Below are 27971 nucleotides of genomic sequence, written 5' to 3' on the forward strand. Positions count from 1 at the left end.
CTAAATTGCTTGTATTAAATGGGTAAATCACAAAATTAAAAAAGAAAAGGGTGCGAGAAGAAATCGGCATATGTGTACAAAAAAGAGGAAGAGCGTCAAACAAACCGGAGGGACGTATTAATGGAGGAGAGAGGAAACGAGAGATGGAGCGCTGCGATCGCCAATCTATCCGAGATATCTAACAATCTTGATTCCCTCGAGAATTTACTCATCAAGAAAGCTGTCTACGTCGATGAAGATACTTTCAACAAAGCCTCCTTAACCTCCGATCAAGCCCGTACTATCAAGGTTTTTTTTTGTATTCTTGCATAATTCGTTGCCAAATCACAATAACTTCCTGAATAACTTGCTTGTCAAATTTGAATTAAACTGCATATATGGTCTGCCGATGCATCGAATCATCTGATTTTTATGCTTTTGATAAAATTCAGCCGAATTCCGTCGATTAAACCGCATATGTGATTGTCGTTGCGCTGTTTGAAGTTTGCTTTTGATGTGGTGATACGTTTCACTGAATTTAATTCGTTCAATCAATTTAAATCCCATGGTATGCTCTTGTATACAAGTCTAATTGACCTAATTTGGTGGGCAATGTATGATTGGCTTGAATTGGGGCTCTGCTACTGTAGTGACATCGTCTCTCTTTATTCTTTGCAATTGAATGATATCGTCTTCTAAAGTCGGATAATTAGAGTCCTTATCAGTTACTCCCGTTGTCCGATAATTAGAGTCCTTATCTGAGTATTATTGTGCAGGTTCTTGAACAAAGGGTAGAGACTTTAGAAAGAGAACTGGATGCTGCCATTTCAGCTGCAGCTCGTGCTCGTACAGAAAAACGACATGCTGAAGCAGGTCAAAAGGCTGCTGAGTTAAGAGCACAAGAAATCACCAAGGAGCTTGAGAATACCACAAGTAAATTATTTTAGATGATCCTAAATAAATATGATTAATTTCTTTGGGTTTTGATAGTTCTTTTCATTTTGCCATTCTTTAAATTCTGTGATTGACATTTCCATTATCTTTCTGGTAAGCAGAAGTGTTTGAATTGCACATGGAAGAGTTAAGAGCAAAACAAGATGAGATTTTGAAACGGGATAATGAGATTAAACTTCTAGAAGCTATAATTCAGACACTTGGAGGAAAAGACTCATCTTAACTCTCTAGCAGGTAAGAAATAATAATAATAATAATAATTTCTTTTTTCTGTTTGTAACACCAACACTCTGATCTTTGTTAAATTGACATCCCAGTATATATAAAGATAGTATTGTTATCTTAATAAAGAAAATCAAACAGGACTTAATAATTTCTTTTAAAACATAATGATTATACTGTTATAGAACTAGTAACATTTATCACCTTAGCAAAACTATGCTATAATCTGCAGATAGTAATGTGATGACAAGATTGCCCCTCATTACGTGGACATGTTTGGTTTGTAGAATGTTTCTTGAATGAATATTGAATAAAATATGTCCTTTAAACAACTCTCCACCCTCATTAGGAATTAGGAATTATGAAATCTATCGAACATGGAATTTAAAAGATTCCCACAGAATTGAATTCCAAATACCTCCTATCCTGGAATGGAATTTTGAATTCCGACTCCGTCCAAATCAGTAAAGTCAGTAATGCCTGATTACAACTTCACATTTGGTAAGTTGATATTTCAGGTTAGCTTTGAATTTGATTGATAATTGCATATATATATTTAAATTCCCCTTTTAGTAGTCTCTTAAAGTCGAAAGTCAATTATACATAAGAGGATGGAAATGCACTTTTCTTTAAATGATAATTTTAAAACTAATTTTTGGTAAAAAAAATTCAATTATATATATATTTGAAAAATAAAAAAGGTATTTTTGAGTATTGTATAACAAGAAGGAAATGTTTGTAATGGAAAACTAGAACTAAATCCCAATATTTGTTAAAAACATGTGAAATCCGGCAAACCAAATTCTTCCTAAATACGTATAAAATTAAAAGAAAAAAAATATAATGTTGAGATGCACAAAAGCTGTTCATTTTGATAAGATATGTAACCACATGTCGTATCCATTTTGCTATAGTTTTACCAAAACTTTTTACAATTTAAAAACTTTAGATAGCCTTTTATCAATTTTTTTTTATTTGTATTGTACAACTACAACCGCTACACTGAAACCTGAAATACTCACCGGTTTTGTTTCTTTTTAAATAAAACTTGATCGAAATCAAATCGTATAAAAAAAATGAAACCCAAATTAAGCCCTAACTTGAAACTTGAAACCTTCAATTAAGACCTTATTTGAACTGAATTAAAACATGAGGTGGTGGGTGGCAGCTATTAAACTTTTTGTATCTTTACATGTTATCCCAGGTTAAATAGGCATCTTTCTAATTTTACATTTTTGGCTAAAGTTTAAATTTTTTTTACGAATTTGGTTCGAACATTTTACGAATTCATCCTAAATTTACTCTAATTTACAAATTTATTTAAAAAAAAAATCAAAACTTTTTAATGATATTTTACAACCTTTTTTAATATTTTTTTTATAGTTTTTTTAAAACTCTTGTATAAAATGTTGTAAACTGTTTTTACAACTTTGAATTTTACTTTTACATATCATATAATTTTTTTTTATAACTTCCATACAATTATTTGTAAATGTTTTTTTATAATATTTTTAAAACGTTTCATAGATTTATTTAACTTTTGGAACTTTTTAATAACATTTAAAAATTACTTTCGTCAAAGATAAGTCGTATGAAAGTGTGAATAAGTTTAAAACGTTGTATTAAAACTTTTTTTACAACGTTTCATACGACTTATGTTCATACAACGATTCATAGCAAACAGTCAATACAACGTTTTAAACTTGCTTATATATTTTTCTTAAACTTTATTTACAACTTTTCTTTAACGAAATTATTTTTAAACGTTATAAAAAATCTATGAAACAATTTTAAAATATTATAAATTTTGTTTAAAAAGAGTTGTATGCAGATTATAATTTTTTTATATGAAAATGTGAAAAAAAATAGTAAAAACAGTTTAAAACATGTTGTAAAAGAATTTTAAAAAAAACTATAAAAAGTAAGAAAAAGAAATCTAAAAAAAGTTGTAAAAATTTATAAAAAAAAAGTCTTAAATTTTTTTTAAAGAAACATATTTGTATATTAAACTAAATTTGTGAAAATGTTTAGATAAAATCCATAAAAAAAATTAAAATTTGGGCCAAAATGTAAAGTTAGAAAGAATATGACCTACTCAACATGCGATAACAATAACAGGTAAAGATATAGAAAACATAAGTTAGTTACCATTTTAAAACATCAAATACGTTTGTTGCCAACTTAAAACACAATAGTTTCTTTCCAAATATACGATCTCAACTCTTTAATTAATTCACTCATTTTGTGAAATTTTGATGGAATTCGAATTTAAATATAATGAAAACCCATGTTTGGTCAGAAGAAAAGAAAGAACTAAATTCCCCTCTAAAATATCATGAAAAAAAAAGAATTATCTTTAGAATAAATTAAATCCCCTGAAAAATCATGAAAAATGTCATTCCGAGAAAAAATACCTATACCAAAATGAATTAAATTCCCAAACATCATGGTGTAGTAAGATGGTTATTTTAACTATGTTCCTTTTTAATATGCTTTTTGTTTATCTCACCAACAAAGTCGCCTCCTACCATATCATAACATAATGTTATTCCTCTCCTTTTGTATTGTTACTATTTCATATTCATCATCATTAATGATCGATCAACAAAGTATATGTCGCTTATCAATAAACAAATGTTTTTCCCCCGATGAACTGCATGTTGTTGCTTTGTGGCCTTTCTCCTACAAGGTGGATATCGAATTCCTAATTTCCTCCTAACGAGTAGTCCATAAGGTACGATGCATAAATGAGCAACGACTAGGTTAGAAAGTCATATCGAGGGTTGGACTTTGGTATTGCTCACCGACTGGGCCGGTCCATTGGTTTTTAATACCCGATGAGAGATAAAATTAGTGTGCCCTTACATATGTACCATACAATAGACAAAGCATATATATAAAACATTTATAAAATAGAAAATACAATAAATTTAATAATAAAAATGATAATACAAACAAAATCTATAAAAATAACCTAAAACGATGTCTTTGTGTATTTTCTAAAGCAAAAATATCACTTATTTTACAATAATCAATATTTTGTAAAAAGTAACTATTGATACTTCAAAGTTCAAATTGCTAATCCATTCAATCTTTCTGGAATTATTATACTGCGGAGATACAATTTTGAGCATGGAAACATGATTAACTCAACAAATCTGTAATTAAAGAAAGATACACCATCTATAAAGTTTATGTTCTTGTCTCCACTTTCAAGATGTCAATTGTCAAGTGATCTGGAAAATACATTATAAAATTAGAAAATAAGAATTCATTTTTCAAAACTACTATCTAATAGCAAGAATCAGGTAAATATATAGCTTCTCCTTTCTGTTATCAGGTGATCTGCAAAATGCATCAGACAATCATAAATAAGAATTTACTTTTTAAAGCTACTATCTAATAACAAGAATGAAATAAATATATACCTTCTGCTTTTTGCTGCCTCCAAATATTAAAAATAATCAAGAAACTGACATAACACATAATTTAAGAAAGGAACCACAAAAAATCAGATTTCGAACAAGAATCAAAGCTAAATAAACAAAATCAAACCTAAATAAGCAGATTTTCTAACAAAAAATGTTTTGCTACGCCAACAAGAAATGCTCCAATTTCTGAAACAATAACAAAAACACTTTCAGATAACATAATTCAGGAATTACACTGCACAGTAACCATAAATCAGAAATTAGAACGTAAACAAAGAAAGGAAATCAAAATAAGAGAAATTAAACTCTCTTAAATCAGAATCATTGTGTGAACTGTATATATCTGAACCTAAAAGGCCCGAACCACGACTTTAGATCTTTAACCATCTGACCATAATAGAAAATGGCAAATGTTATATTAGCCCATCAAACTTTTTGTGTTTATTTTAAAAGGTCACACAACTTTTTTTTTTTTTGGTACATTAAGGGCATAAACTATCGTTTGACCTATTAAAAAGGTCACTTGACCCATTATAACAGGTTTTAATTTCATTGTGGCATGATCTCCTCCAACCTCCTCCAATTATAACAGGTTTCCCCTCTCCAAAAGAGCTAGTTTGTGAAAAGCCTAAAAGAAATAGTGCATCCCAAATATAATATCGCAAACCATTTGATGAAATGGGTCCAGTTTCTATTCTTGTTTTTGTTTGGAATTGAATGTATCAGAGAGCGAACACAAAAAAGAGATCAACGACTGTAGGTCAATGCTCCCAGAGATGACTTGTTTTTTTGTTTGGTTCTTTGTTGGAGCTCACTGCCTGTAGCAGTGTATCGGAGCGGAGACAAGAGGTGAATATCGAAGGCATCGATCTGGTGGGTTGTTGCTTGAAGGAAGATGATGGGTGTCGGCATTGACAAGTGTCCGGTTCTAATGATGGTGGTCGGATGGCAATGAAGATCGGAGCAGTGAGAGAGACTGGTAGTAAAACATGGTTGAGTTGTAGGTTGTTCCCATGGAAAAGAAAACAAAGGTCGAGAACGAATTTGATGAAAACCCGATTTTGTAAGATTATGTACAAATTTCTATCCTCGAGGGCTTGAAATCAAATGAAAACTCAATTTTATCAAGATTTTGTTCAATGCTCAACTTATATAATGTATTCAGTTGAATAGGCTGTCAAGAACATAATTAGTTTTCCCTTTAATCATTATGCTTTTCTCCTATTGTTCATACATAATTATTGCTAAAATTAAGCTGTTCTTGTTAATAGGTTTGCGGTAAAGGCTTAACAGAAAATGGGAAAATAAGAAATGCATAAAGGTGTTAGAAAAAAAAAAAAAAGAGATAAGAATTGCATAGAAGGTGTTCGAAAAAATGCTTGAAAGAATAATTTGGCCTACATCAAACCTTTTAAGTGTTAAGCCTATTTATCAACCATACATCACCACATTTTACCTGGATACCCGGTATCAGGTCAAATAATAACATTTTAAAACGGTAAATTCGGACTTCATTCCCTTAATGTACAAAAAATAAATAATTAAGTGACCTTTTAAAACAAACACAATAAGTTTGATGGGCTAATATGACATTTGCCCGAATAGAAAAATCACAAATCATAACATGAAAAATACAGGAATTTGAGGATTTAGAAACCAGAAATTATAGATACGAGGAGGAAGTAATGTAGTTGACTGACCTGATATCTTTAGAACTTAAAATTGGTTATGGATTACTTTTTATTTAGTGTATAGTTAGAGCAACAGGTTTCCAATCGATAGCATCACAACATCGTCTTTCTCGGCGTCGTTTTGTTTTTCTATGCGCACCATCAATAGTTGTTTGGCGCCTAATGAATGCCCTTTCTGGCTTCCTCACATCCGAAGCAAATGTAGTAAACTGACAGGCTAATTATTTTGGACCAACTATTAAATATATACTACAGACTGCTAGAATATTTGTCGCCCTTAAAATTTTGTTGCCCTTGGCTTATGCCCAATTTGCCCATGTATTGGGTTGGCCATGCTCACCGATGCCTAAGTTAGATGTTGTGTGGGGTCTATCATAATCGCTAAGAGTTTTCAAGTGTCTTGAATACTCACCTTCTCCTTCGATATGGAAGGGTTTTTATAGGCTCCCCCTTATCCTCGGGCACAAGGTTATACATGGTCGTTTGGTAATATATGGGTAAAGACAACTTACAGTTGTACGACTTGTTATTTTATTACCTAGTGGATCGGCATCAGTGCTTTCGACCCATGAGTACAATGAGGAAAAACTCACCTCGATGACATAAAGATAGCAGAACTGAATGCTGCTCCAACTACTGGCTGTACGGGTGACCTGTATAATACCCATGGACCAAGCCTCAATCTACTACTCAAAATATCCTAAATGGCCTAAAGTCACACTTGGTTAAAGTCAACGTTCAACATCAAAGTCAACTCCATTTGGTCGCCACGCCACGCCGTCGCTGCCAAACGACAAAACAGACGGGATGCAACCTGGTCGTCATGTCATGGGGACTGGTTTGGGCAGCTTAATCCATTAAGTCATTTTCCCATGACTTCAGGAGCTCCAAAGCTCAGATCTGGTCCTTTCCATGATTTGGATGGATAAAAACTTTATCCATCAAAACATCCTAATAAGACAAGAATTCAAACCCTAGATACTTAAGGATGGCTAAAAGCATCAAGACACCCATTAAGCATCTTATCCTTAGAGCCGCTCCCCCAAACTTTCTGAAGAGTTTCTTACTCCCAAAAAGCCTTAAAATCCCAACTTTATGGATATACATGCCCAATGCATGTCCCTTCGATTTTAGGTCAAAATCATGGAAATAAAGGCTTAAACTTGAGCATGGGACCAAAAACTACCTAGATCTTCAGATCGGGAACATATGCCATAGGAACATTGGCGGAGCTTATATAGGGTCAGGGGGACCCCCCCCCCCCCCCAATTAAAACTTCAAGTTCCACCACTGCATAGGAATGATCCCATGAATCCATAAAGTTGTAAACTTTATGAGATCCAACCTTCAAGTTTCTCTCATCGTAAAGATATGGGGACAAAATAGCTAGATCTAGACATAAAAAACATAAAGGTTCGATTTTGAGGACTTACAAGAGTCCAATAATATGCTCAAGATTGAAAAGGAGAGTTGTTTGCTGGAACTTAGCTCACTTCTTCTTCTTTCTTCCTTCAATGGATTTAAAGAGCACCAAAACAAAGCTTAAACAAAAGGAGGAGGGGATTAGGATTTTCTCAGGTATCAAAGAGGCAGGTTAAGGTTGAGGGTGAGTAAACCCTAGCCTCATCATTCCTTCAAATATGGAGCAAAACTTGGAAATAGGGTTTTGTCATTTGCTAGATGCCACGTCATGGTGGCTTACAAATGACCCGCGATGCTTCTCGATGTTCCTATCGTGGTGCCTCCCCCCACGTCGTTGCAAACCTTATGATGCCAGATATTGAAATTTTGAATTACCTTGGGATTCGGGTGTTACATACATGATGGAGACCGAATTCCTCATTTCCTCCTAACGACTAGTCCAGAAGGTACGCTGCATAGATGAGCAACAACTAGGTTAGAAAGCCATACCAAGGGTTGGACCCCGATATTGCTCTCCAATGCCTAAGTTAGATGTTGTGTGTGGTTTATCATAATTGTTAAGTGTTTTCAAGTGTTTTGAATACTTAGCTCCTCATTTGATATGGAAGGGTTTTTATAGGCTCTCCCTTATCCTTAAGTACGAAGATATACCTGGTCGATATGGTCCTTTCTCCTTGGTGGGCCTCTTATTATGGTTCTCGTTACTACCCGATCTATCCATGTTAGGCCGATATCCCTTCTTTACTTAATAACCGACATGGGTACACCATTACATGTCACTTTCCACTTTTTGCCTAAAGTTTGGTATGATTTTTTCATCATTTCTTTAATCACAACTACATATAAATACAAGGAAATCCCGATAAATGGGTATGATATAAATCATTATATATATATATATATATATATATATATATATATATATATATATATATATATATATGTAACACCGTAAATTTCAAAACAAAATTTTCAATTTTCTTATAAAACATAATTCGATTAATATTCATCAAACAACCATATTAATTATCCAATATAGGTCAATACAAAATCCCAAGATCACAATGTAAAAACTCTGAGTGTGTGTGTACGGATCAAGCCGGCGCCTTCCCGCGGTCGTCACTAGTACCTGAAACAATAACATCAAACACTGTAAGCACAAAGCTTAGTGAGTTCCCCAAAATACCACATATAACACATATTAGTCACTCGAGGCTATAACTCTGTGGGTCCGTGCACCCAAACTCTGTGAACCCTCAGGTTCTAGCTCTGATAAACATGCACCACATAAATCACATAGAAATAATGTAGTACAACACATAACATACATAGCATACAAATACTCTATCACATAACTCTGGTTACCTACTCAAGGTAATAGTATAGTGAGAAGACTCACCTCGCGTATCTCGGTATCTCACGAATCCTGGAAATCCCTCGTGCTCGATCCTCCGAGCTCTAATCCTCCTATAACATTATATGTCTCTAATTAACACTTTATATCTCTAAGGTTGACTATCCCTAAGAGGTCAACACAGGTCAACTCTGGTCAACAGTCAACGGTCAACTTTGACCGGACTCGGCGAGTCTAGACGTTTTCACCAACCCTCTGAAATCCCCTTACTACACGTCGAGTATCCCCCCTTACTCGACGAGTTTCACCTGAAAGAATCGCGGGGCCACCCCGACTCAACTCGCCGAGTCTCAAGAACAACTCGGCGAGTCCCAGTTTGACTCAGTCCACTCGTCATCCCTCTCCAACTCACCCTGACTCACTGAGTCTACCATGACTTGATTGGACCACTCACTGAGCAATCCCAAGGCAATCTTCAAACTTCTCGCCGAGTCTGATGAACAGACTCGGCGAGTCCATGCCATGCAACCACTCCAACTTGCTTCTAAGGTCAGATCTGCTTCCACAAACTATAGATCTGGCCTCCCTAGACTGATTCATCACGTAAAGCTCTTATCTTGGTGCCCATAACACACCCCATGGCTCATAAATGGAGTTTTGACCTAAGGCATGAGGATTCCAATCCAAAGCCTCCATTGATTCCCAAAAAGCTTGGGTAAAGGGACACTCTGGACCTCTAAGGGTCCAGATCTATGGTTCAAACCTCATAAGGGACCAAGAGGACACTAGATCTTGCCATAAAAGGGTTCAACAAACCCTAAATCTAGATAAACAACAACAAGGAAGAAGATAACTCGAATTTATTACCACAATAGTGATGCTCTGGACTCCAAACCCACAGAAGTGGCTCCTCTTGCTTTCCCTTGGCTAGCTCTTCTCCTTCCTTGCAACAATGACACCTCCAAGATCAATAATGGCCTCCTACTTAGCTCCAAATGCTCACACTCGATTAGGGTTTCACTCAAGGGACTGGTGAGCACAAATGACGGCCATTAGGCCCTTTAAATAGGTCTCAAACCCGAGAAATTAGGGTTTCATTACACAGTGCTGACTCGCCGAGTCCATATCCTGGACTCGGCGAGTCCAGGTGCGATCCCGCGTCCAGATCCGCGTCCCTACTCGGCGAGTCTGAGCTCCAACTCGCCGAGTCCCCTCTCAAATCACCAAAAATACAAATATACAAGATACCTGAAAAATCCGGCTGTTACAACTCTCCCCCACTAGGACTACACTTCGCCCTCGAAGTCTCGCTCTAAAAACAGCTCCGGATGCTGCTCCTGCATCATACGCTTTGGCTCCCAGGTCATCTCTGATCCCCTCCGGTGTTGCCACTAAACCAACACCAGAGGTACCTCCTTATTTCTCAGAACCTTGATCTTCCGATCCCGGATGGCTACTGGTCTCTCGGCATAATTCAGGCTTGCATCCACCTGAATATCCTCTAACGGAACCATTGCCGATTCATCGGCTATACACTTCCTCAGCTGTGACACATGAAAAGTGTCGTGAATCTGTCCCAACTCTGCTGGCAACTCCAACTGATAGGCTACCCGGCCTATCCTCGCAATCACACGAAATGGACCTATAAATCGGGCCCCCAACTTGCCCCTCTTCCTGAACCGAATCACTCCTTTCCAAGGAGAAACATTCAGGAGAACGAAGTCGCCGACCTGAAATTCAAGCTCGGACCGGCGCCTGTCCGCATAACTCTTTTGTCGGCTCTGGGCGGTCAATAACCTCTGTCTAACCCGTTGTATCTGCTCGGTCGTCTGAATCACGATCTCTGTACTGCCCATCACTCTCTGCCCAACCTCACCCCAACAAATGGGAGTCCGACACCTCCTACCATACAACAGCTTAAAGGGCGGCATACCGATGCTCGAATGATGGCTGTTATTGTAGGAAAACTATGCCAAGGGTAAATACGTATCCCAGCTACCCCCAAAATCCAATACACATGCTCGAAGCATGTCCTCAAGCGTCTGAATCGTCCGCTCACACTGGCCGTCTGTCTGGGGATGATATGCGGTACTAAAATGCAGTTTAGTACCCAACTCCTCATGAAATTTCTTCTAGAATCGGGAAGTGAAGCGCACATCACGGTCCGAAACAATCGAGATCGGCACCCCATGCTGAGATACCACTTCTCTCACATAAACCTCCGCCAACTTCTCCGCCGAAGAACTCTCACTGATGGCAAGAAAGTGAGCGCTCTTCGTCAACCTATCCACAATCACCCAAATTGCATCAACTCCTCTGGCAGTCCTCAGCAATTTGGTGATGAAATCCATAGTGATCTGTTCCCACTTCCACTCGGGAACCTCCAATGGCTGTAACTTGCCATGCGGTCTCTGGTGCTCGACCTTAACCCTTCGACAGGTCAAACACCTCTCGACAAACCATGCGACGTCCCTCTTCATACAAGGCCACCAATACTCTTTCCTCAAATCCAAATACATTTTCGTAGCCCCGGGATGGATCGAAAATTTCGATCTATGAGCTTCCTCCATCAATGTAGTACGCGTACCGCCCACAAACGGTACCCAAATCCGGCCCTGAAAAGTCATAAGCCCTCGACTATCCGAAACAAACTCTGAAACCAAACCAACGACCCGTTCTCTCTTCTGCATCTCCGGATGCATAGCCTCGGCCCGTGCCCCACGAATGGCGTCCAGAACTGGAGCTATCACGGTCAATCTCAAACGAATGGCTTCAACTGCCTCGATGCATATGCTATCACATGTCCCTTTTGCATCAGCACCGCTCCCAGCCCTAAAATCGATGCATCACAAAATACCACAAAATCTTCCATCCCTTCCGGAAGAGCTAATACCGGAGCTTCGCACAACCTTTGGTGAAGCGTCTCAAAGGAGGTCTGCTGCTCAGGACCCCATAAAAATGTAACACCCTTCCGGGTCAATCTGGTGAGTGGCACTGCGATCTTGGAGAAATCCTTGATAAACCTCCGATAGTACCTTGCCAACCCAAGGAAGCTCCTGATCTCAGAGGGTGACTTTGGCACCTCCCAACTCATCACCGCATCAACCTTGGCCGGATCGACCAATATCCCTTTCTGATTAACGAGGTGCCCCAGAAACTGGACCTCCCGCAACCAGAAATCGCACTTGGAAAACTTTGCATAAAGTTTCTCCGATCTCAAAACCCCAAGAACTTCCCTCAAATGCTCCTCATGCTGCTCTCTAGATCTCGAATATACCAGAATATCATCGATGAATACAATCACCAACCGATCCAACATCGGCCTGCATACCCTGTTCATGAGGTCCATGAACACAGCCGGGGCATTGGTGAGCCCAAAAGGCATCACCACAAACTCATAATGCCCATAACGCGTCCTGAATGCTGTCTTCTGGACATCCTCGTCCCGCACTCTCACCTGATGATAGCCCGACCTCAAATCGATCTTGGAGAACCAAGATGCTCCCTGTAACTGATCGAATAAATCGTCGATCCTCGGCAACGGGTAACGGTTCTTGACCGTCAGCTTATTCAATTCTCGATAATCAATACACATTCGATGCGAGCCGTCCTTCTTCTTCACGAACAGAATGGGTGCTCCCCACGGCGAGCTACTCGGCCGAATAACCCCTTCCCCAGCAGCTCCTGAAGCTGCGAGGATAACTCTTGCATCTCTGGAGGTGCAAGACGATAAGGCACCTTAGCGATAGGCGCGGCTCCCGGAACCAAATCAATACTGAACTCCACTTGCCTCACGGGAGGCACACCCGGTAATTCTTCGGGAAAAACATCTGGAAACTCACGCACCACCGGAACTTCATCCACTGAACTCGGTCTCTGGGAGATCACTCGTGTATCCATCACATACGCCACAAAACCCTTACAGCCCTGTTGTAAACACTGCCTCGCCCTAGCGGCCGAACAAAAGGCTGATCCAGAACGTGTACCCTCGCCGTATACCGAAAGAACTCCCCCACTAGGATCTCGTATGGTCACCAGCTGACGCTCGCAGTCGATAACCGCGCCGAATCGACTCAACCAGTCCATCCCCACTATGACACAGACATCACCCATCGCAATAGGAACCAGATCGATCGGAAACTCAACCCCCAAAATCTCTAACACACATCCCCGGAGGACCTCCGTGGCACAAATCAGTCTGTCGGCAGCTATGGAAACCCGCAGAGGCCGACTCAATGCTTCACGACTAACACTGATATGCTGACTAAAGGCCAAAGATACAAAAGACTGACTCGCACCCGAGTCAAATAACACTATAGCAGGCACAGAGTTCACAAGGAAGGTACCTATGCATAACATAATATAAGCATAATATGTCGACACCAAAATAAATATATAGAAGGAAACGTACCAGCCACAACGTCGGGTGCAGCGCAGACCTCTTCCGCAGTCAGCTGAAAGGCTCTCCCTCGAGCTCTCGGTGCCTCGGCCTTCACGGGCCGACTCTCTGTAGCTCTGATGGCGGCAGGAGCAGATCCCTGAGATGCTCCGCGCAGCAGCGGACACTTCGCATTCCGGTGTCCGGTCTGGTTGCAGTGAAAACACACTGCAAACCCCGTAGGGCAGTCCTTGGCCATATGCCCCTCCTTGCCACATTTGTAGCAAGATCCTGCTCGACAGACTCCATCGTGACCCTTGCCGCACTTCCCGCAAGTGCGGCCCTTCTGGCTCCCGGGTTTGGGATCAACGGGCTTGGCCCGCTTGGCTGCCGCCTGGGACTGTGCCGGCTGCCGATCCCTCCCTAGAGACTCCGCCTCCTCCCTGGCCTGTGTCTCAAGCTCAATCTCCCTCTTTCGGGCATTTGCCTGAAGCTCAGCAAATGTCCGATACGAGGAGTTCGCGGCGAACTCCCGAATATCCCATCTCAAAATGCTCAGGTAGCGGCTCATACGTGCCTGCTCAGTGGACACGTGCTCAGGGCAGAACATCGCCCTCTCATGGAACATCCTCGTGATCGCTGTAACTAACTCAATACCCTGCTTGAGGGTCAGAAACTCCTGTGCCAAACGCTCCCTCTCCACCTGGGGAACGTACTCATCCCGGAACATGGTAGTGAACCTCTCCCAGGTCACTGCCGAAAGCTCAGCAGGCGTAAAATGCGCCGTCACAAACTTCCACCAGTCCTTCGCTCCCAAGCGAAGCTGGTTCAACGCGAACCGAACCTTCAGATGCTCAGGAGATGAGCAAGTGAAGAAGCACCCCTCCATATCAGATATCCACCTCATAGCTGCCACCGGATCCTGTGTACCATCAAACTCTGGTGGTTTGGTGTTGCTGAACTCCCGAAACAGTGACGCATCACCTCCCTGGGGTCTCGCCGCAGCGATCGCTGCGGTAGCCGCTGCAACAGCAGCCTCAGAAAGAGCGGCGTAACGCTCGTCAAATGTCTCAACCAGTGTGGTCTTAATAGACCCGAACATCTCTGGTATCTCAGCCCTGATGACCGCAGCCACCTCCTCATGAATGATCTGTCGAATCTCCTCATCACTAGCTCCGGCACCCTCCGGCATATGACGTGTCCTCACCATGATCAACCTCTGAAATACAACATGCGATAAATTAGAATTCACTCGAGAATTCACACACTCGACAATCCACCCCTCCTTGATTCTTGGTATCCAAAAATTCTTATTTGGACTGTGCACTGCCCCGGTGCTTTCAGTAGTACGGGCCCAATACTACTGTCCACACCGTCTCAGTACACACCCCAAATATTCCTCTTTGGATCCCAATTCCCAAGTACTCTATCATGCGTAGACCACTCTCTAATAGATCTCTCATAAGCCCCTCGCTGCTACCTACTCACTCTCAGCATCTCATAGCAGCTCACCCCTCCCTAGGCTAAGGCATCACAAATCAGGCCACTCTAGTCCTATTAGCAATACCTAGCCTATACATCATATCAATATCAATATCACATAATATAAAGGTATTTTGGGAATTCACCGTTCGGGCGCTGACTGATCGTACACACGTTTCTTCCTGGAATTTGTTTCTTTTTCAAAAAAATCTTTTACTCTTAGAAAAGTTAGGTTTTCTTTTGAAAATATCTTTCCAATTCCTCAGTTTGAGTTCAAATACTCCCGAAGGTGTACCCGAATCCCTCAAACCAAGGCTCTGATACCAAATTGTAACACCATAAATTTCAAAACAAAATTTTCAATTTTCTTATAAAACATAATTCGATTAATATTCATCAAACAACCATATTAAGTATCCAATATAGGTCAATACAAAATCCCAAGATCACAATGTAAAAACTCCGAGTGTGTGTGTACGGATCAAGCCGACGCCTTCCCGCGGTCGTCACTAGTACCTGAAACAATAACATCAAACACTGTAAGCACAAAACTTAGTGAGTTCCCCAAAATACCACATATAACACATATTAGCTACTCGAGGCTATAACTCTATGGGTCCGTGCACCCAAACTCTGTGAACCCTCAGGTTCTAGCTCTGATAAACATGCACCACATAAATCACATAGAAATAATGTAGTACAACACATAACATACATAGCATACAAATACTCTATCACATAACTCTGGTTACCTACTCAAGGTAATAGTATAGTGAGAAGACTCACCTCGCGTATCTCGGTATCTCACGAATCCTGGAAATCCCTCGTGCTCGATCCTCCGAGCTCTAATCCTCCTATAACATTATATGTCTCTAATTAACACTTTATATCTCTCAGGTTGACTATCCCTAAGAAGTCAACACAGGTCAACTCTGGTCAACGGTCAACGGTCAACTTTGACCGGACTCGGCGAGTGCTACGGCAACTCGGCGAGTCTAGACGTTTTCACCAACCCTCTAAAATCCCCTTACTACACGTCGAGTATCCCCCCTTACTCGACGAGTTTCACCTGAAAGAATCGCGGGGCCACCCCGACTCAACTCGCCGAGTCTCAAGAACAACTCGGCGAGTCCCAGTTTGACTCAGTCCACTCGTCATCCCTCTCCAACTCACCCTGACTCACTGAGTCTACCATGACTTGATTGGACCACTCACTGAGCAATCCCAAGGCAATCTTCAAACTTCTCGCCGAGTTTGATGAACAGACTCGGCGAGTCCATGCCATGCAACCACTCCAACTTGCTTCTAAGGTCAGATCTGCTTCCACAAACTATAGATCTGGCCTCCCTAGACTGATTCATCACGTAAAGCTCTTATCTTGGTGCCCATAACACACCCCATGGCTCATAAATGGAGTTTTGACCTAAGGCATGAGGATTCCAATCCAAAGCCTCCATTGATTCCCAAAAAGCTTGGGTAAAGGGACACTCTGGACCTCTAAGGGTCCAGATCTATGGTTCAAACCTCATAAGGGACCAAGAGGACACTAGATCTTGCCATAAAAGGGTTCAACAAACCCTAAATCTAGATAAACAACAACAAGGAAGAAGATAACTCGAATTTATTACCACAATAGTGATGCTCTGGACTCCAAACCCACAGAAGTGGCTCCTCTTGCTTTCCCTTGGCTAGCTCTTCTCCTTCCTTGCAACAATGACACCTCCAAGATCAATAATGGCCTCCTACTTAGCTCCAAATGCTCACACTCGATTAGGGTTTCACTCAAGGGACTGGTGAGCACAAATGACGGCCATTAGGCCCTTTAAATAGGTCTCAAACCCGAGAAATTAGGGTTTCATTACACAGCGCTGACTCGCCGAGTCCATATCCTGGACTCGGCGAGTCCAGGCGCGATCCCGCGTCCAGATCCGCGTCCCTACTCGGCGAGTCTGAGCTCCAACTCGCCGAGTCCCCTCTCAAATCACCAAAAATACAAATATACAAGATACCTGAAAAATCCGGCTGTTACAATATATATATATATATATATATATATATATATATATATATATATATATATATATATATATATATATAGAGAGAGAGAGAGAGAGGGGAGAGAGAGAGAGTGTGTGTGTGTGTGTGTGAGAGAGAGAGAGAGAGTGAGAGAATAAATACAGATTATATTGTATTAATACGACCAACCAATGAACTAAAAGTAAAACATATGATTTATATAGGTTTTTGGGAGGAACCATACCTCTAGTGTGTGTGTGTGTGAGAATGAGAGAGAGAGATTTTGTAAATTTTTTTACCTTGAAGAGATCAAGAAATGTAATTAAGGTGATCTCTATGATCCGCATTATTCTATTGACTTTAATTTTCGTAAGAAACAAATGTTTTATATTACAAATACTAAATGTTGTATAGGCTTCATTTGCTTATAACTTAAGTGAAATAGTCTTTTTAGTTATACTACTTAATATCAAATTTTACTAGACTAATTAATTATCATAAGTTAAGTAGCCTCTTCATTTGTAGTAATTTGATAATATAAGTTTAAAGTTCTGGTTATTTCAAATAAGTATGGTTTAAGATAAATGAGTTATTTTGAATCATATTTATTTGGATGACTTCTACTATAAAAGTTATAAAAATAAATATACTTATGTCTGAATAAAAAGGAAATAATCTAAACAGAAAATTCGTTAAGTCAAATTCATATGACATGCTAATCTTCAAGCCTTTATTTTCTGTGATATTTACCGGACATTTAGAAAGACATTCTGAAAAAAACAAATTTTGATTAATGAAAAAAAAATTCAATTCTAAACAGGACTACGCGGAATTCATGATGAGAATAAATAAATTATTAATGATTGTTCTTAACAATCAAATTTTAAGTAATGGTTATATTTCCTTGTTTAAGCTTAAGGTGCTTTTCATCATAAAGTATATTATGTTAGAAAATATTTTATCTCATGTAGTTTTTGTATTTTCAACACCACTAACAATGTTGTTATTTCAAAATTATTTATTGCATTTCCGAACACCAATCAAACATAATACTATTAGTGCGAATATATACTGAGTTATTCGAAAGTATTCATTATTTTTTCGAACTATTTTACAGATAAAGTAGTTTGAAAGTTTCAAACCTTTAAAAAACACAGGTCAAATATTAATATCTTTTTAAATGTTGATTACCATGTGAGATACAATTATTTGGGGCCAATTATTTTGGTTGGTCAACAAAAAAACATACTTTCGTAAAATAAACCTTAAAGGAACATGAGATTTTCTAATATTTATCCTAATGACATATATAAGAAACATTAATTGAAGTATTAATTATAAATAATATTATCATAAATAAATATGATAAATATGAATGATGCATAATATTTTTTTTATAATTAATATATTTTATATTTAATTATGGTAATACTCTACATAATTAATATTTATCACATTTAATTATGGTAATGTATTTTATAATTAATAATTCAATTAATGTTTTTTATATGTGTCCTTAAGACACATATTAAAAAATAATATCCAATAGAATTTTTTTTTCTATAGCTAATTACTAATAACTTTTTTTATTTGCCACTAAATATCGAGAGAGTATATTGTTTTCTTTTAGACAAAATTGCAAAAATGGTCCCTGTGATTGGCAAAATTATGTGATTTTGGTCCAAAAAAGTTTGGTGATACACCGGTGGTCCAATTTCGGATACCTTGTGTGGTTTTGGTCCATATGGTTGGCATTTTTGTGTGCTTTTGGTCACACCCTATCTAAAATGACGATTACGCCCTTCATTACTTATTTTTTAATTTTTTAAATTATTTTCTTACTCTTTTAATTAAAAGAAAAACAATATATATATATATATATATATATATATATATATATATATATATATATATATATATATATATATCACACCCACCCCACTCCACCCTACTTCCTACTAACCCACCTATACTCTTTCTCTCTTCCCCATCTCCGATCAACATCTTTCTCTCTCTCTCTCTCTCTCTCTCTTCATTGTTGTCGGAGACCACTACTTTCTCGGCCACCGACGCCTGCTGAACACCACCACCTACCGGACTACCGCCGTTAGAGGATCACCACCACCACCACCTGTCGGATCTACCATGGAAGCCTCAAAAAATCCCACCCTCTTTCTCTCTGCTTTATCTTCGATCACCATCTATGAGATGGGAGAAAGTGGTGGCTCAACACCTAGAGAACCGATCTACGAGACCACTGCAACCGATCTAATTGTTGCCATCGTGTTAATTTCTATGACCTCCACTTTTAAAGGATCTGAGATAGAAATGACAGTGAGAGGATGATGATGATCAATTGTACAATCGAAGATATGAACAACTATTTTTTAGAAGTCCACACCTTCAACATCGTGGGTAAGGGTGAGGTTGTGAGCTATTCAGGTTCAGTAGCATCCATGGATTTGCTTTAGAACTGATTTAACCCAAAACAATTAGTCGGGTATGTGATCTTCAACCCAATGTAATTTGACCCAGCGATACCCGATCGACTCCCTTGTAGCTCGAATTGTTAAAGTAGAGAACGATGAAGTTATAATATTGCACAATTAAAGCTCATAAAACCCAAAATTTATTACAAACAAAATTGATTACAAGATCACCAGGGCTCAATCCACATCCATTTCCTCTAACAAATCCTTGATGAGGTTGATTCTTCAGCTCTCCCGATCTGACCCTAAGAGACCCAAAGGAGATGAAGGTGAAGAGCACGCAGCTGGTCAATGAAATCACCGATACCAAAACTTGCCTTTAGAACTGAACCGGACACCCACAATCCATCGTCTTCAGCAGGAAATCACCGAAGGTCAACGACATGTACTAACAAACATCGCTCCGATATCTGGTGATTTCCAGCTGTGAGCACTCTTACGAAGTTGAATATGAAGGGTTATTAATCGGATCTGTTCTTTGGTAGTGATAATGCAACAAAAATGAGTATAACAAAAACCGGGAGATCGTCGGCTGTGGAAGGCTTCTACAGACGACGCCGATGATGTTCAAGGGTCTTTTGTATGAAGGCTGTAGGCGGAGGAAGGGAAAAGGAATATGGTGGGTGGGCCTTTTCTCATTTTTAAGTAATTAAAAATATTTGATGAAATATAAAAATAAAAAAATAAATATAAGGGTATGACAGTCTTTTCAAGCTGATAAGGACCAAAAACACTAAAAGTATCTAAAATTGGACCATTGTTACACCACCAAAAGTTTTTGGACCAAAAACACATATTTTTGACAAACACAGTGACCATTTTTGCAATTTTGTCTTTCTTTTATTCTTTTTAGTGATCTATTTAATATACTTTCATGTTTTTTTACATTTAATCTCTCTTCCTTTAGTCATAGATTATTTATTCATTTAATTATATTTTAGTTTAACATATTTATTTCTTTACTAATTAATTAATATTTATGATATATTTAATGACATTTCATCTAGAAAATATAATATTTTTAATATATATTTTTTTTGTTTTTATATCTGGCATAATAATTTTCTTTTCATATTTTATATATAAAATATAAAAAGCACAACATAATTATATTCGTAATTCCATTTGTTCGTGACATTTTAGCTATAATGTATGTACAAAAAAATTTACAGAAAATTTTAAATAGAAATAGATAACTTAATTAAATTTAAAAAGACTATTAAAAAGTATGAACACTAAAAATATTATTTATTTTGAAGTTAAAATTAATAGGAGGGCAAAACTTATTACTGGTTTACCCGCTACGTTTATGTAAATATTTCTTGACAAATAAATAGTAATAAGAGGGCAAAATATCAATAATTTTAAATATTATATCATAAATCAACTTTGAAAATTATGTACATGCCAAAAAATTGTTACAACTCTCATACTTATTAAAGATTAATCGCCAACATATAAACCACGATCATTCCACCTCAAATAAGTTGAACGAAGTTTAATAAAATAATTGAAAAGATATAAGATTACTATATTTGGATTTGGATTGGATAAACCCGAAAAAACGTTAATACTAGAAGTAGACGGACCGTCAAAGTATAGGGGTATGTGACATTGTGGCCAAATATTTACCATCTTGTTGCTATGAGTTCCATTAAAAGGTGTCTTCCACCATGTGACCATTTTGCTCTCGGATACATTTTTCTTCAATAATTGGCAAAATATAATTCCAACTTTGGAGAGTTCTATTCAATAATTGGAGTCAAGATTTATCTTATATGGTAGACTTAGTTGAGATGTATGGTCCATCATCCATTAATTCAGGCTTAGCTATACATTATATAAGAGAAAATGACAAATATAACTAATTTTCTCAAGTGTTTTACAAGAAATAACAAAAAAGTAATAAAATTCTACAATAATTACTCGTCTTGTGTTGGGGTCCTTATAGAACTAGGATTTTCACTTGAACGATATCGTTTTTGCGATTTTACAATCGTAGTAGGCCTCTTGTAAAATGGTCAATACGATGAAAACATTTTTGTAAAAGACATACATCGAAACCTTCTTCGGACAAAATGGGTCCTATTATGTGACATGCAAAATGGACTCACTATGAAATGACATAAAGTTTCGTTGTTAGGGTTTAGTTTTCAGTTGATAGCCAAGGGATTTCGAATAATTTTTTCTCACCCAAAAACAAGTTCATAGAACTTTTTTTTTTCTTTTGTAGTTTCCTGTGTTAGATAATGTCTGATTTATTTATTTATTTTTGTAGTTTCTTGTACTTCATCTAACAATTTTTTAGTTCATTGAAGGATTTAAATGTGATTCAACGAGGTAAAATGTGTTGTAAAACTTGGAAATCTCGTGGGAAAACAACATGGTCAAAATTGACGTTTTTATGGAATCTCAAGATGACCATATGATGTAAAGAATGATGATCTTTCTGTGAATAATTCAAGGAATTAGATAGTGGGATGCGACTTCTTTAATTCTTTAATTGCATACCAAGTTTGAAGTAACATAAGATGAGCCATATGTGTATTCATCAAGAGGCGCACTTAAAGAACAAAGTATATTGCCTTAAGTGGAACCACGATTAAGACAAAACCTTATGGGAATGTTTTTATATGAGTAAAACTTTCAAAGTGCAGGGAAAAAATATTCTTAATGAATTAAGAGAGTTTCCAAGCCATTTAGAAGTTTTTATATTGTGTTCACCGTAGTGGCAGAATGTACTATCATAGCCCTATAGTGGAAAGGTCAAGCATTACGATGGGGTCACGTTTGGACTTTTAAAAGGCTAAAATTCTCCTTTTGGCAATTTATGCACCAAATTCACTTCTTTCTCTTCTAAATATTTTGAAGGCTTTGGAAGGATTTTTCTCAAATGGAATTCACTCTTGACTTTCTTTTGAATAGAAAATTGATGTGTATTTTCAATGCATTAGTTCTAAATTTATAGTTCCTAGTCTGTCGCATCTAAACCACAACTTACATGTAGTGAACCTGATCGAGTATAGTATAATTTTGATAAGCACGGGTGTCGAACTCAAAGAAAGTTGTAGTGAATTAACATTATAATATTTGATTATAGGTTATAATAATAAAAGAAAACAGTAAAAAAAAAGGGGGGGGGGGGGGGGGGAGGGGAGGGGAGGGTATTATTAAATCTCAAGTAATCAATAACTAAACTGAATGGAAACGAATCACTTCATGTACTTTGGTTTAAATTAGATTACATCTCAAAATCATGGATAATCTCGGGCCCCTCGATAATTTGGTATTGACTTATGTGTCGGGCCCGGTTAGGACCGAATTTATGTACTCAATTAAGTTCTTTGTCATTACAAATCAGAAAACAAACTGTTGGATAATGAGAATGATTTTCGTCCATGTCATTTGTTCACATGATATCTTGCAGAACGGAGGATTGTATTATCACTTATCTTAGGACATATTATTGACAAGGTCAGAGTTCGACAACGGCTTTGAGAGCTACAATTTGCTAGTCAATTTTTGAAGTCATACTTGCAACTATAATTATTAGACTTATACAAGTGGGATACCGTTGGATTAGGTGTCTAAGCTCATAACTATAATTGGTAGAACTTGAATTGATAGTAGCATAGTCCTTTTGGGTTGCCTTCACACTAGCAACTAGACAAGATGATTAATTGAGGAAAAGGTTGAATTTATTATTTGGAATAATAAATTCATATATAAAATGATTTATTAATATGTTATGAAAATAATATATTAATTAGAAATCATGTTGTTTAATTAATATTTAATCAGAAATTAATTTGGAATTAATTTTAGGATTAAAGGAATTAATTAAAAGTTCAGGGTCTGTTTTGCAATTAATTAATAGTTGTGGTTTGGGCTCTTGGATCACCCTAAGGAGGATACGGGATTCGGGACCTACTCGATGAGTCGGAAGGCCTCGACTCGACGAGTAGGAGCTGTAAAGAGAAACCCTAATTTTTAGGGTTTGCACCCTATTTAAAGAATATAATCCGCCTCTTGTGGCCTCCCTTACCACCCTATAAGCAAGAGAAAACCCTAGTTCGTCCTTGCACCTCCTTGAGTGAGAGAAAGATCTTTTGTGAGCAATTTTGGGGTCTTTGTGAAGGATTTTAGATCTTGGAGAAGAAGGAGCAAGAGAGGAGCTAAAGAATCGTCATTTACTCTGTGTGGGCCATCATCTTGAGGTATAAAGTCATCACCTTGATCTCTAGTTGATTAGATCCCTTTGCTTGGAAGTAAATGGCCATTTATGGTGCAAAATGGAGTCAAACTTCGATATGGACTTATTACAAGGATATGGTTCCAGATCTGGACCCCTTTAGGTCCCCCTATGACATAGAGTTGCTCACTTTATGTAATTTAGCCCCTTTCCATGCATAAAAACCTTGTGAGAAGTCTAGTTTCAATGTTATGGCCTTGAAGGGCCTTGCATGCACGTAAATTTTGCAACTTTACGTGGTATCAACACTAGGGGAGGTTAGATCTGAAGTTTGGGGCCTTCGATCCCACTGGAAAGGGTTGAACATGAAAGGGACTGAAGGAACTCGTCGAGTCCCTTGGTTGACTCGACGAGTCGGAATGGGGTTTGCCCGTTTTTATGTTTCTGATTAAGTGCAATGAAGGAGTAGGGTTTGGTCTGAATGGACTTTTGACTTTCTGGACATTTGATGAACTCGACGAGTCATAAAGGTGTCTCAGCGAGTTAGATCAGGATTCAGTGGAATAAACTCGGGAGGGACTTGACGAGTTGTTGGACGCACTCGATGAGTTGAGGTCAACATAGACTGTTGACCTTGACTTTGACCAGGGGTGACTTTAAGGGTATTTATGGAATTGTGACAAGTTAATCACATGATGACTACAGGCAGTTGACGAGGAGCAATGTGTGGGATATATATGATCTCAACTTATCAATTCAGCATTCGAGAGGCGAGTCTTCTCACCATACCAATGGGTCTAAGGCATCAAGGTCGGCCCATTTTATGATATGTGCTACATTAGCTGAAGTTATATTCGAGGCATGATAGTTGGTTATGTGTTATGAAGTATGCTAGTTATATATGTGTTATGCTTGTATGGAAGACCATGAGAGATCCCATGACACCTAGATGTAAGATCATGTGGAGAGCCCATGGCTTTCCTATTAAAAACCATGGGAGAACCCATGGAAACCAGATGTAAGACCATGTGGAGAGCCCATGGCTTTCCTATTAAAGACCATGGGAGAGCCCATGACACTTAGGTGTAAGAGCATGTGGGAAGCCGATGTCATCCTAGAGTAAGACCCTGGGGACGAGCCCACGACATCCCTATATGTTGTATGCATGACTTATGTGGTATATGTATCTTTTATAGCTGATATGATATGTGTTTATGTGGATTATATGTGTGGTATGCTTTGGGGAACTCACTAAGCATTAGCTTACAATTTGTGGATTTGTTTCAGGTACATCTGAGCCCAAGGGCAAGGGCAAGGATTGATGGCATGGCATGCACTCCCTCAGGCGTTTTCTTATGGGACACTCTGATAATTTGAAATAAAATTGTACTTAATATGAATTTTGAAAACAATTGTATTTGGGATTTCATGGTTTGTAGACAGTATTTTGGTTAATCAAAAATGAAAAAAAAATCTTTTGAAAATTTGGGTCATCACATGAGCCAGTAGAAGTGTTACATTTGTGGCAGTTGTTCTAAAATTCAATATCTTCAAAGGATTCTATTGTTATTACTACATAATAATAGAGGTATGTATCTAAACCCTAGTTTTATGTTAATTTCGAAAATTGTACATGCTTATAAGGGTTTCAAGTTTTTGTGTTCAATACTTGTATGTCTAATAGAGAAAACATCGATCCAACAATTATAGTTACATGCACATATATGATTGTTTTCTATGTATAAAACCCATCAATAGTATCAGAGTTATTGGTTTTTGTTTTCAATTAGATTTGATGTAATTGATTTAATATGACAAAATTAAAGTTTATGACAATTAAACCCTAGGCCTTGAATTTTTGAAATTAGGGTTTCATAACCCTATTTTTCGATAATTGCAAAGGGTTTTAAACCCTTTTCCTTTGGCTGCCACATTTTCGAGATCTAGAGTTTCATAACCCTAGGGTTTTCGAAAATTAGACAAGGTTGAAAGCCTTGCCTTCCACCCCAAGTCATGGATTTCGAAATCTAGGGGGCAAGAGATTAGGTTAAACTAATTTATTTAATTTAATGGATAATCCTTATTTGATTTAATAAATTAATTAAAGGTTTAACTAATAGATAATTATTAAATCAAATTTTTTAATTTTTAAAATTTGAATTAAAATTGGTTTTTATTTTTGAAATTTTAATAGATTTAAAAACCCTAGTATTTTGAAATGTTCAAAATACACCCTTATACTATATGTAATATTAAAGGTTTAAATATTTACTATACGTATAATACAAGTCAGTCGAACTGCTAGTACGCCTCATTCACGAAGCCGATCTATAAGGGGGTATAAGGAAACTACCTATAAAATGACGGTTGAATGGGTGTCCACTCTTACACACCGCTTCCTTGATTGGTGGAGGGTCGTTAGCCAAACGGTTTTGATAGGACACTTAATTCTCATTAATAAGTATAATGGAATAAATAAATTAACTAAATGTTTTTCAAATTCTCAATCTTAGTTACTTTAGGAAAATGTGAATTTGATGCTAATCCATGAAATTACACATTGCATTTATAAAAGTCGTTAGTGGAGCGTGTGTGTTTAACCGGCACTCTAATATGGACTAAGAAAGGGTGGCAATGGGTGTCTCGTAAATTATCATTGATTAATAGAGCGTGTGTGGTTATCCAACACATTAATTAGGTGATAAATGACATTGAGAGTACCAAGCTAATTTGCATGGTTATTCACACCTTGTTTGTGATTCTCGGTATCCCAGTCACAAATGGAAAAGGCATACTTCAGATTAAACATGCCGTTAAATAGCTCGATGAATCTCAAAAGATCTAGGAATTTCATTTAAAACATAATTCATTTAAATTTCGTTTTTCATGGTGGAATTGGTAAATCGTCATTTACCTACCTTTAAATAATTTGCAATTGGATTACGACATCCCTCTTCTGAATTGTGAATTATTTAGTTGGTCCTAGAATTAATATTTCATTTGGATGTTATTTTGAGGATTTTCTTATCTAACCAAAACTTGTCCTTTTTTCTTTTTCAGATGTCAACTTCCAACAACGCTTCTGGTTCCTCCAATAAAACATCCAACACTTCTCGCTCTTGAGCATATGCTCAAAGGTCACTTTTGATGGATCCAATTTTAATGATTGGATCTGTAATATCCGAATGAATTTGCGCTTCAAGGACAAGGAATATGTTCTCGAAAAGGAGCTGAACGAGATTGATGAAACAAAATCTACTCCTAAAGAAATAGTTGAGTATAGGTGACATTGTAATGATGCTACCAAAGTGGCATGCATCATGGTGGCTACTATGACTGTTGAGCTGCAAAGATTCTATGAGGACTATTGGCCTTATGAGGTGTGCAAGGAGTTTATAGAGAAGCACCATCAACGAGCCAATCAAGAAAGGTATGATATAGTGAAGTCACTCATAACCAACAAGATGAAGGATGGAGAGTCTGTCACGGACCACTTGCAACGTTATATGGATCGTTTTTTGAAGCTCAATGTGAACTTCGATGAGGAATTGGCTATTAACATAGTCTTGCACTTATTACCTAGCTATTATGATCAGTTTGTTATGACCTATCATCTGAACAAGGAGGAAACCACATTGAGTTAACTCCAAATCTTGTTGAGAACCGCCGAAAGTGGAATTAAGGGAAAGAGTATTGCCCTCCACTCTTGCTGATGCCGTTCCCGTCTTGGCCATTGGGCAAGGGAAGGGGAAGAAGAGGAAAGCTCCTTCAAAGCCGAATTGGAAGGGAAAGTCTCAAGTTGGGTTGTCAAGTAATGGCCCTAAAGGCAAATCTAGTTCTGAAGCTCCCCTGCCTATGATCCTAAGGAGGCTACTTGCTTTTACTGCCATGACAAGGGGAATTAGAAGAGAAGTTGGCCCAAGTACTTGCAATACATAAAGGATGGCAAGATAAATCCAACCACAGCAGGTATTTACACTATCCTATCTAGAAACTCATCGCATTCTAATTCTTGGGTCCTTGATACAGGATATTATTTTCACATTTGATCTGATTTGCAGGGACTAAAAAATGTGAGGATGTAGAGCATGGGAAGACGAACCTAACTATGGGTAATAGGAGATCGTCTCCTGTTACCAAGATTGGTGTTTATTCTTTAGTGCTTAGTAGTGGTTTGGTTTTAGATTTGAACAATTGTTACTATTCATCAGAAACGATGCGTAATATTATTTCTTTTCATGGTTTATATAGACAAGGTTTTAGATATTCTTTTAATAAGGATAATGGTTCTATTTATGCTTATTATAATGGTGTATTTTATTTTGAAGCATTACATTGTGATGGCGTGTATAAAACTGTGA

At 37.7% G+C, this 27971-nt stretch overlaps 1 protein-coding gene across 4 annotated transcripts; it reads left to right on the top strand.

The window, feature by feature from the left end:
- The first annotated feature begins 52 nt into the window (after nt 1-52).
- On the top strand, nt 53-24916 carry LOC145047502 (tropomyosin). Of its 4 annotated transcripts, none has more exons than XM_078995781.1 (4): nt 53-288; nt 756-912; nt 1035-1167; nt 24898-24916. In XM_078995781.1, the coding sequence occupies exons 1-3, from the start codon at nt 121-123 to the stop codon at nt 1154-1156; spliced, it is 447 nt and encodes a 148-aa protein (XP_078851907.1). In that variant the 5' UTR covers nt 53-120; the 3' UTR covers nt 1157-1167; nt 24898-24916. The 4 variants fall into 4 exon arrangements, with proteins under 4 accessions (XP_078851907.1, XP_078851908.1, XP_078851906.1 ...); XM_078995782.1 differs by lacking the exon at nt 24898-24916 and adding an exon at nt 5127-5794; XM_078995780.1 differs by lacking the exon at nt 24898-24916 and adding an exon at nt 5179-5794.
- The last annotated feature ends 3055 nt before the right edge of the window (nt 24917-27971 follow it).

Source organism: Lactuca saligna, chromosome 5 (genome assembly GCF_052625555.1).
Source record: "Lactuca saligna cultivar CGN05327 chromosome 5, ASM5262555v1, whole genome shotgun sequence".
NCBI classification, from domain to species: Eukaryota; Viridiplantae; Streptophyta; class Magnoliopsida; order Asterales; family Asteraceae; genus Lactuca; species Lactuca saligna.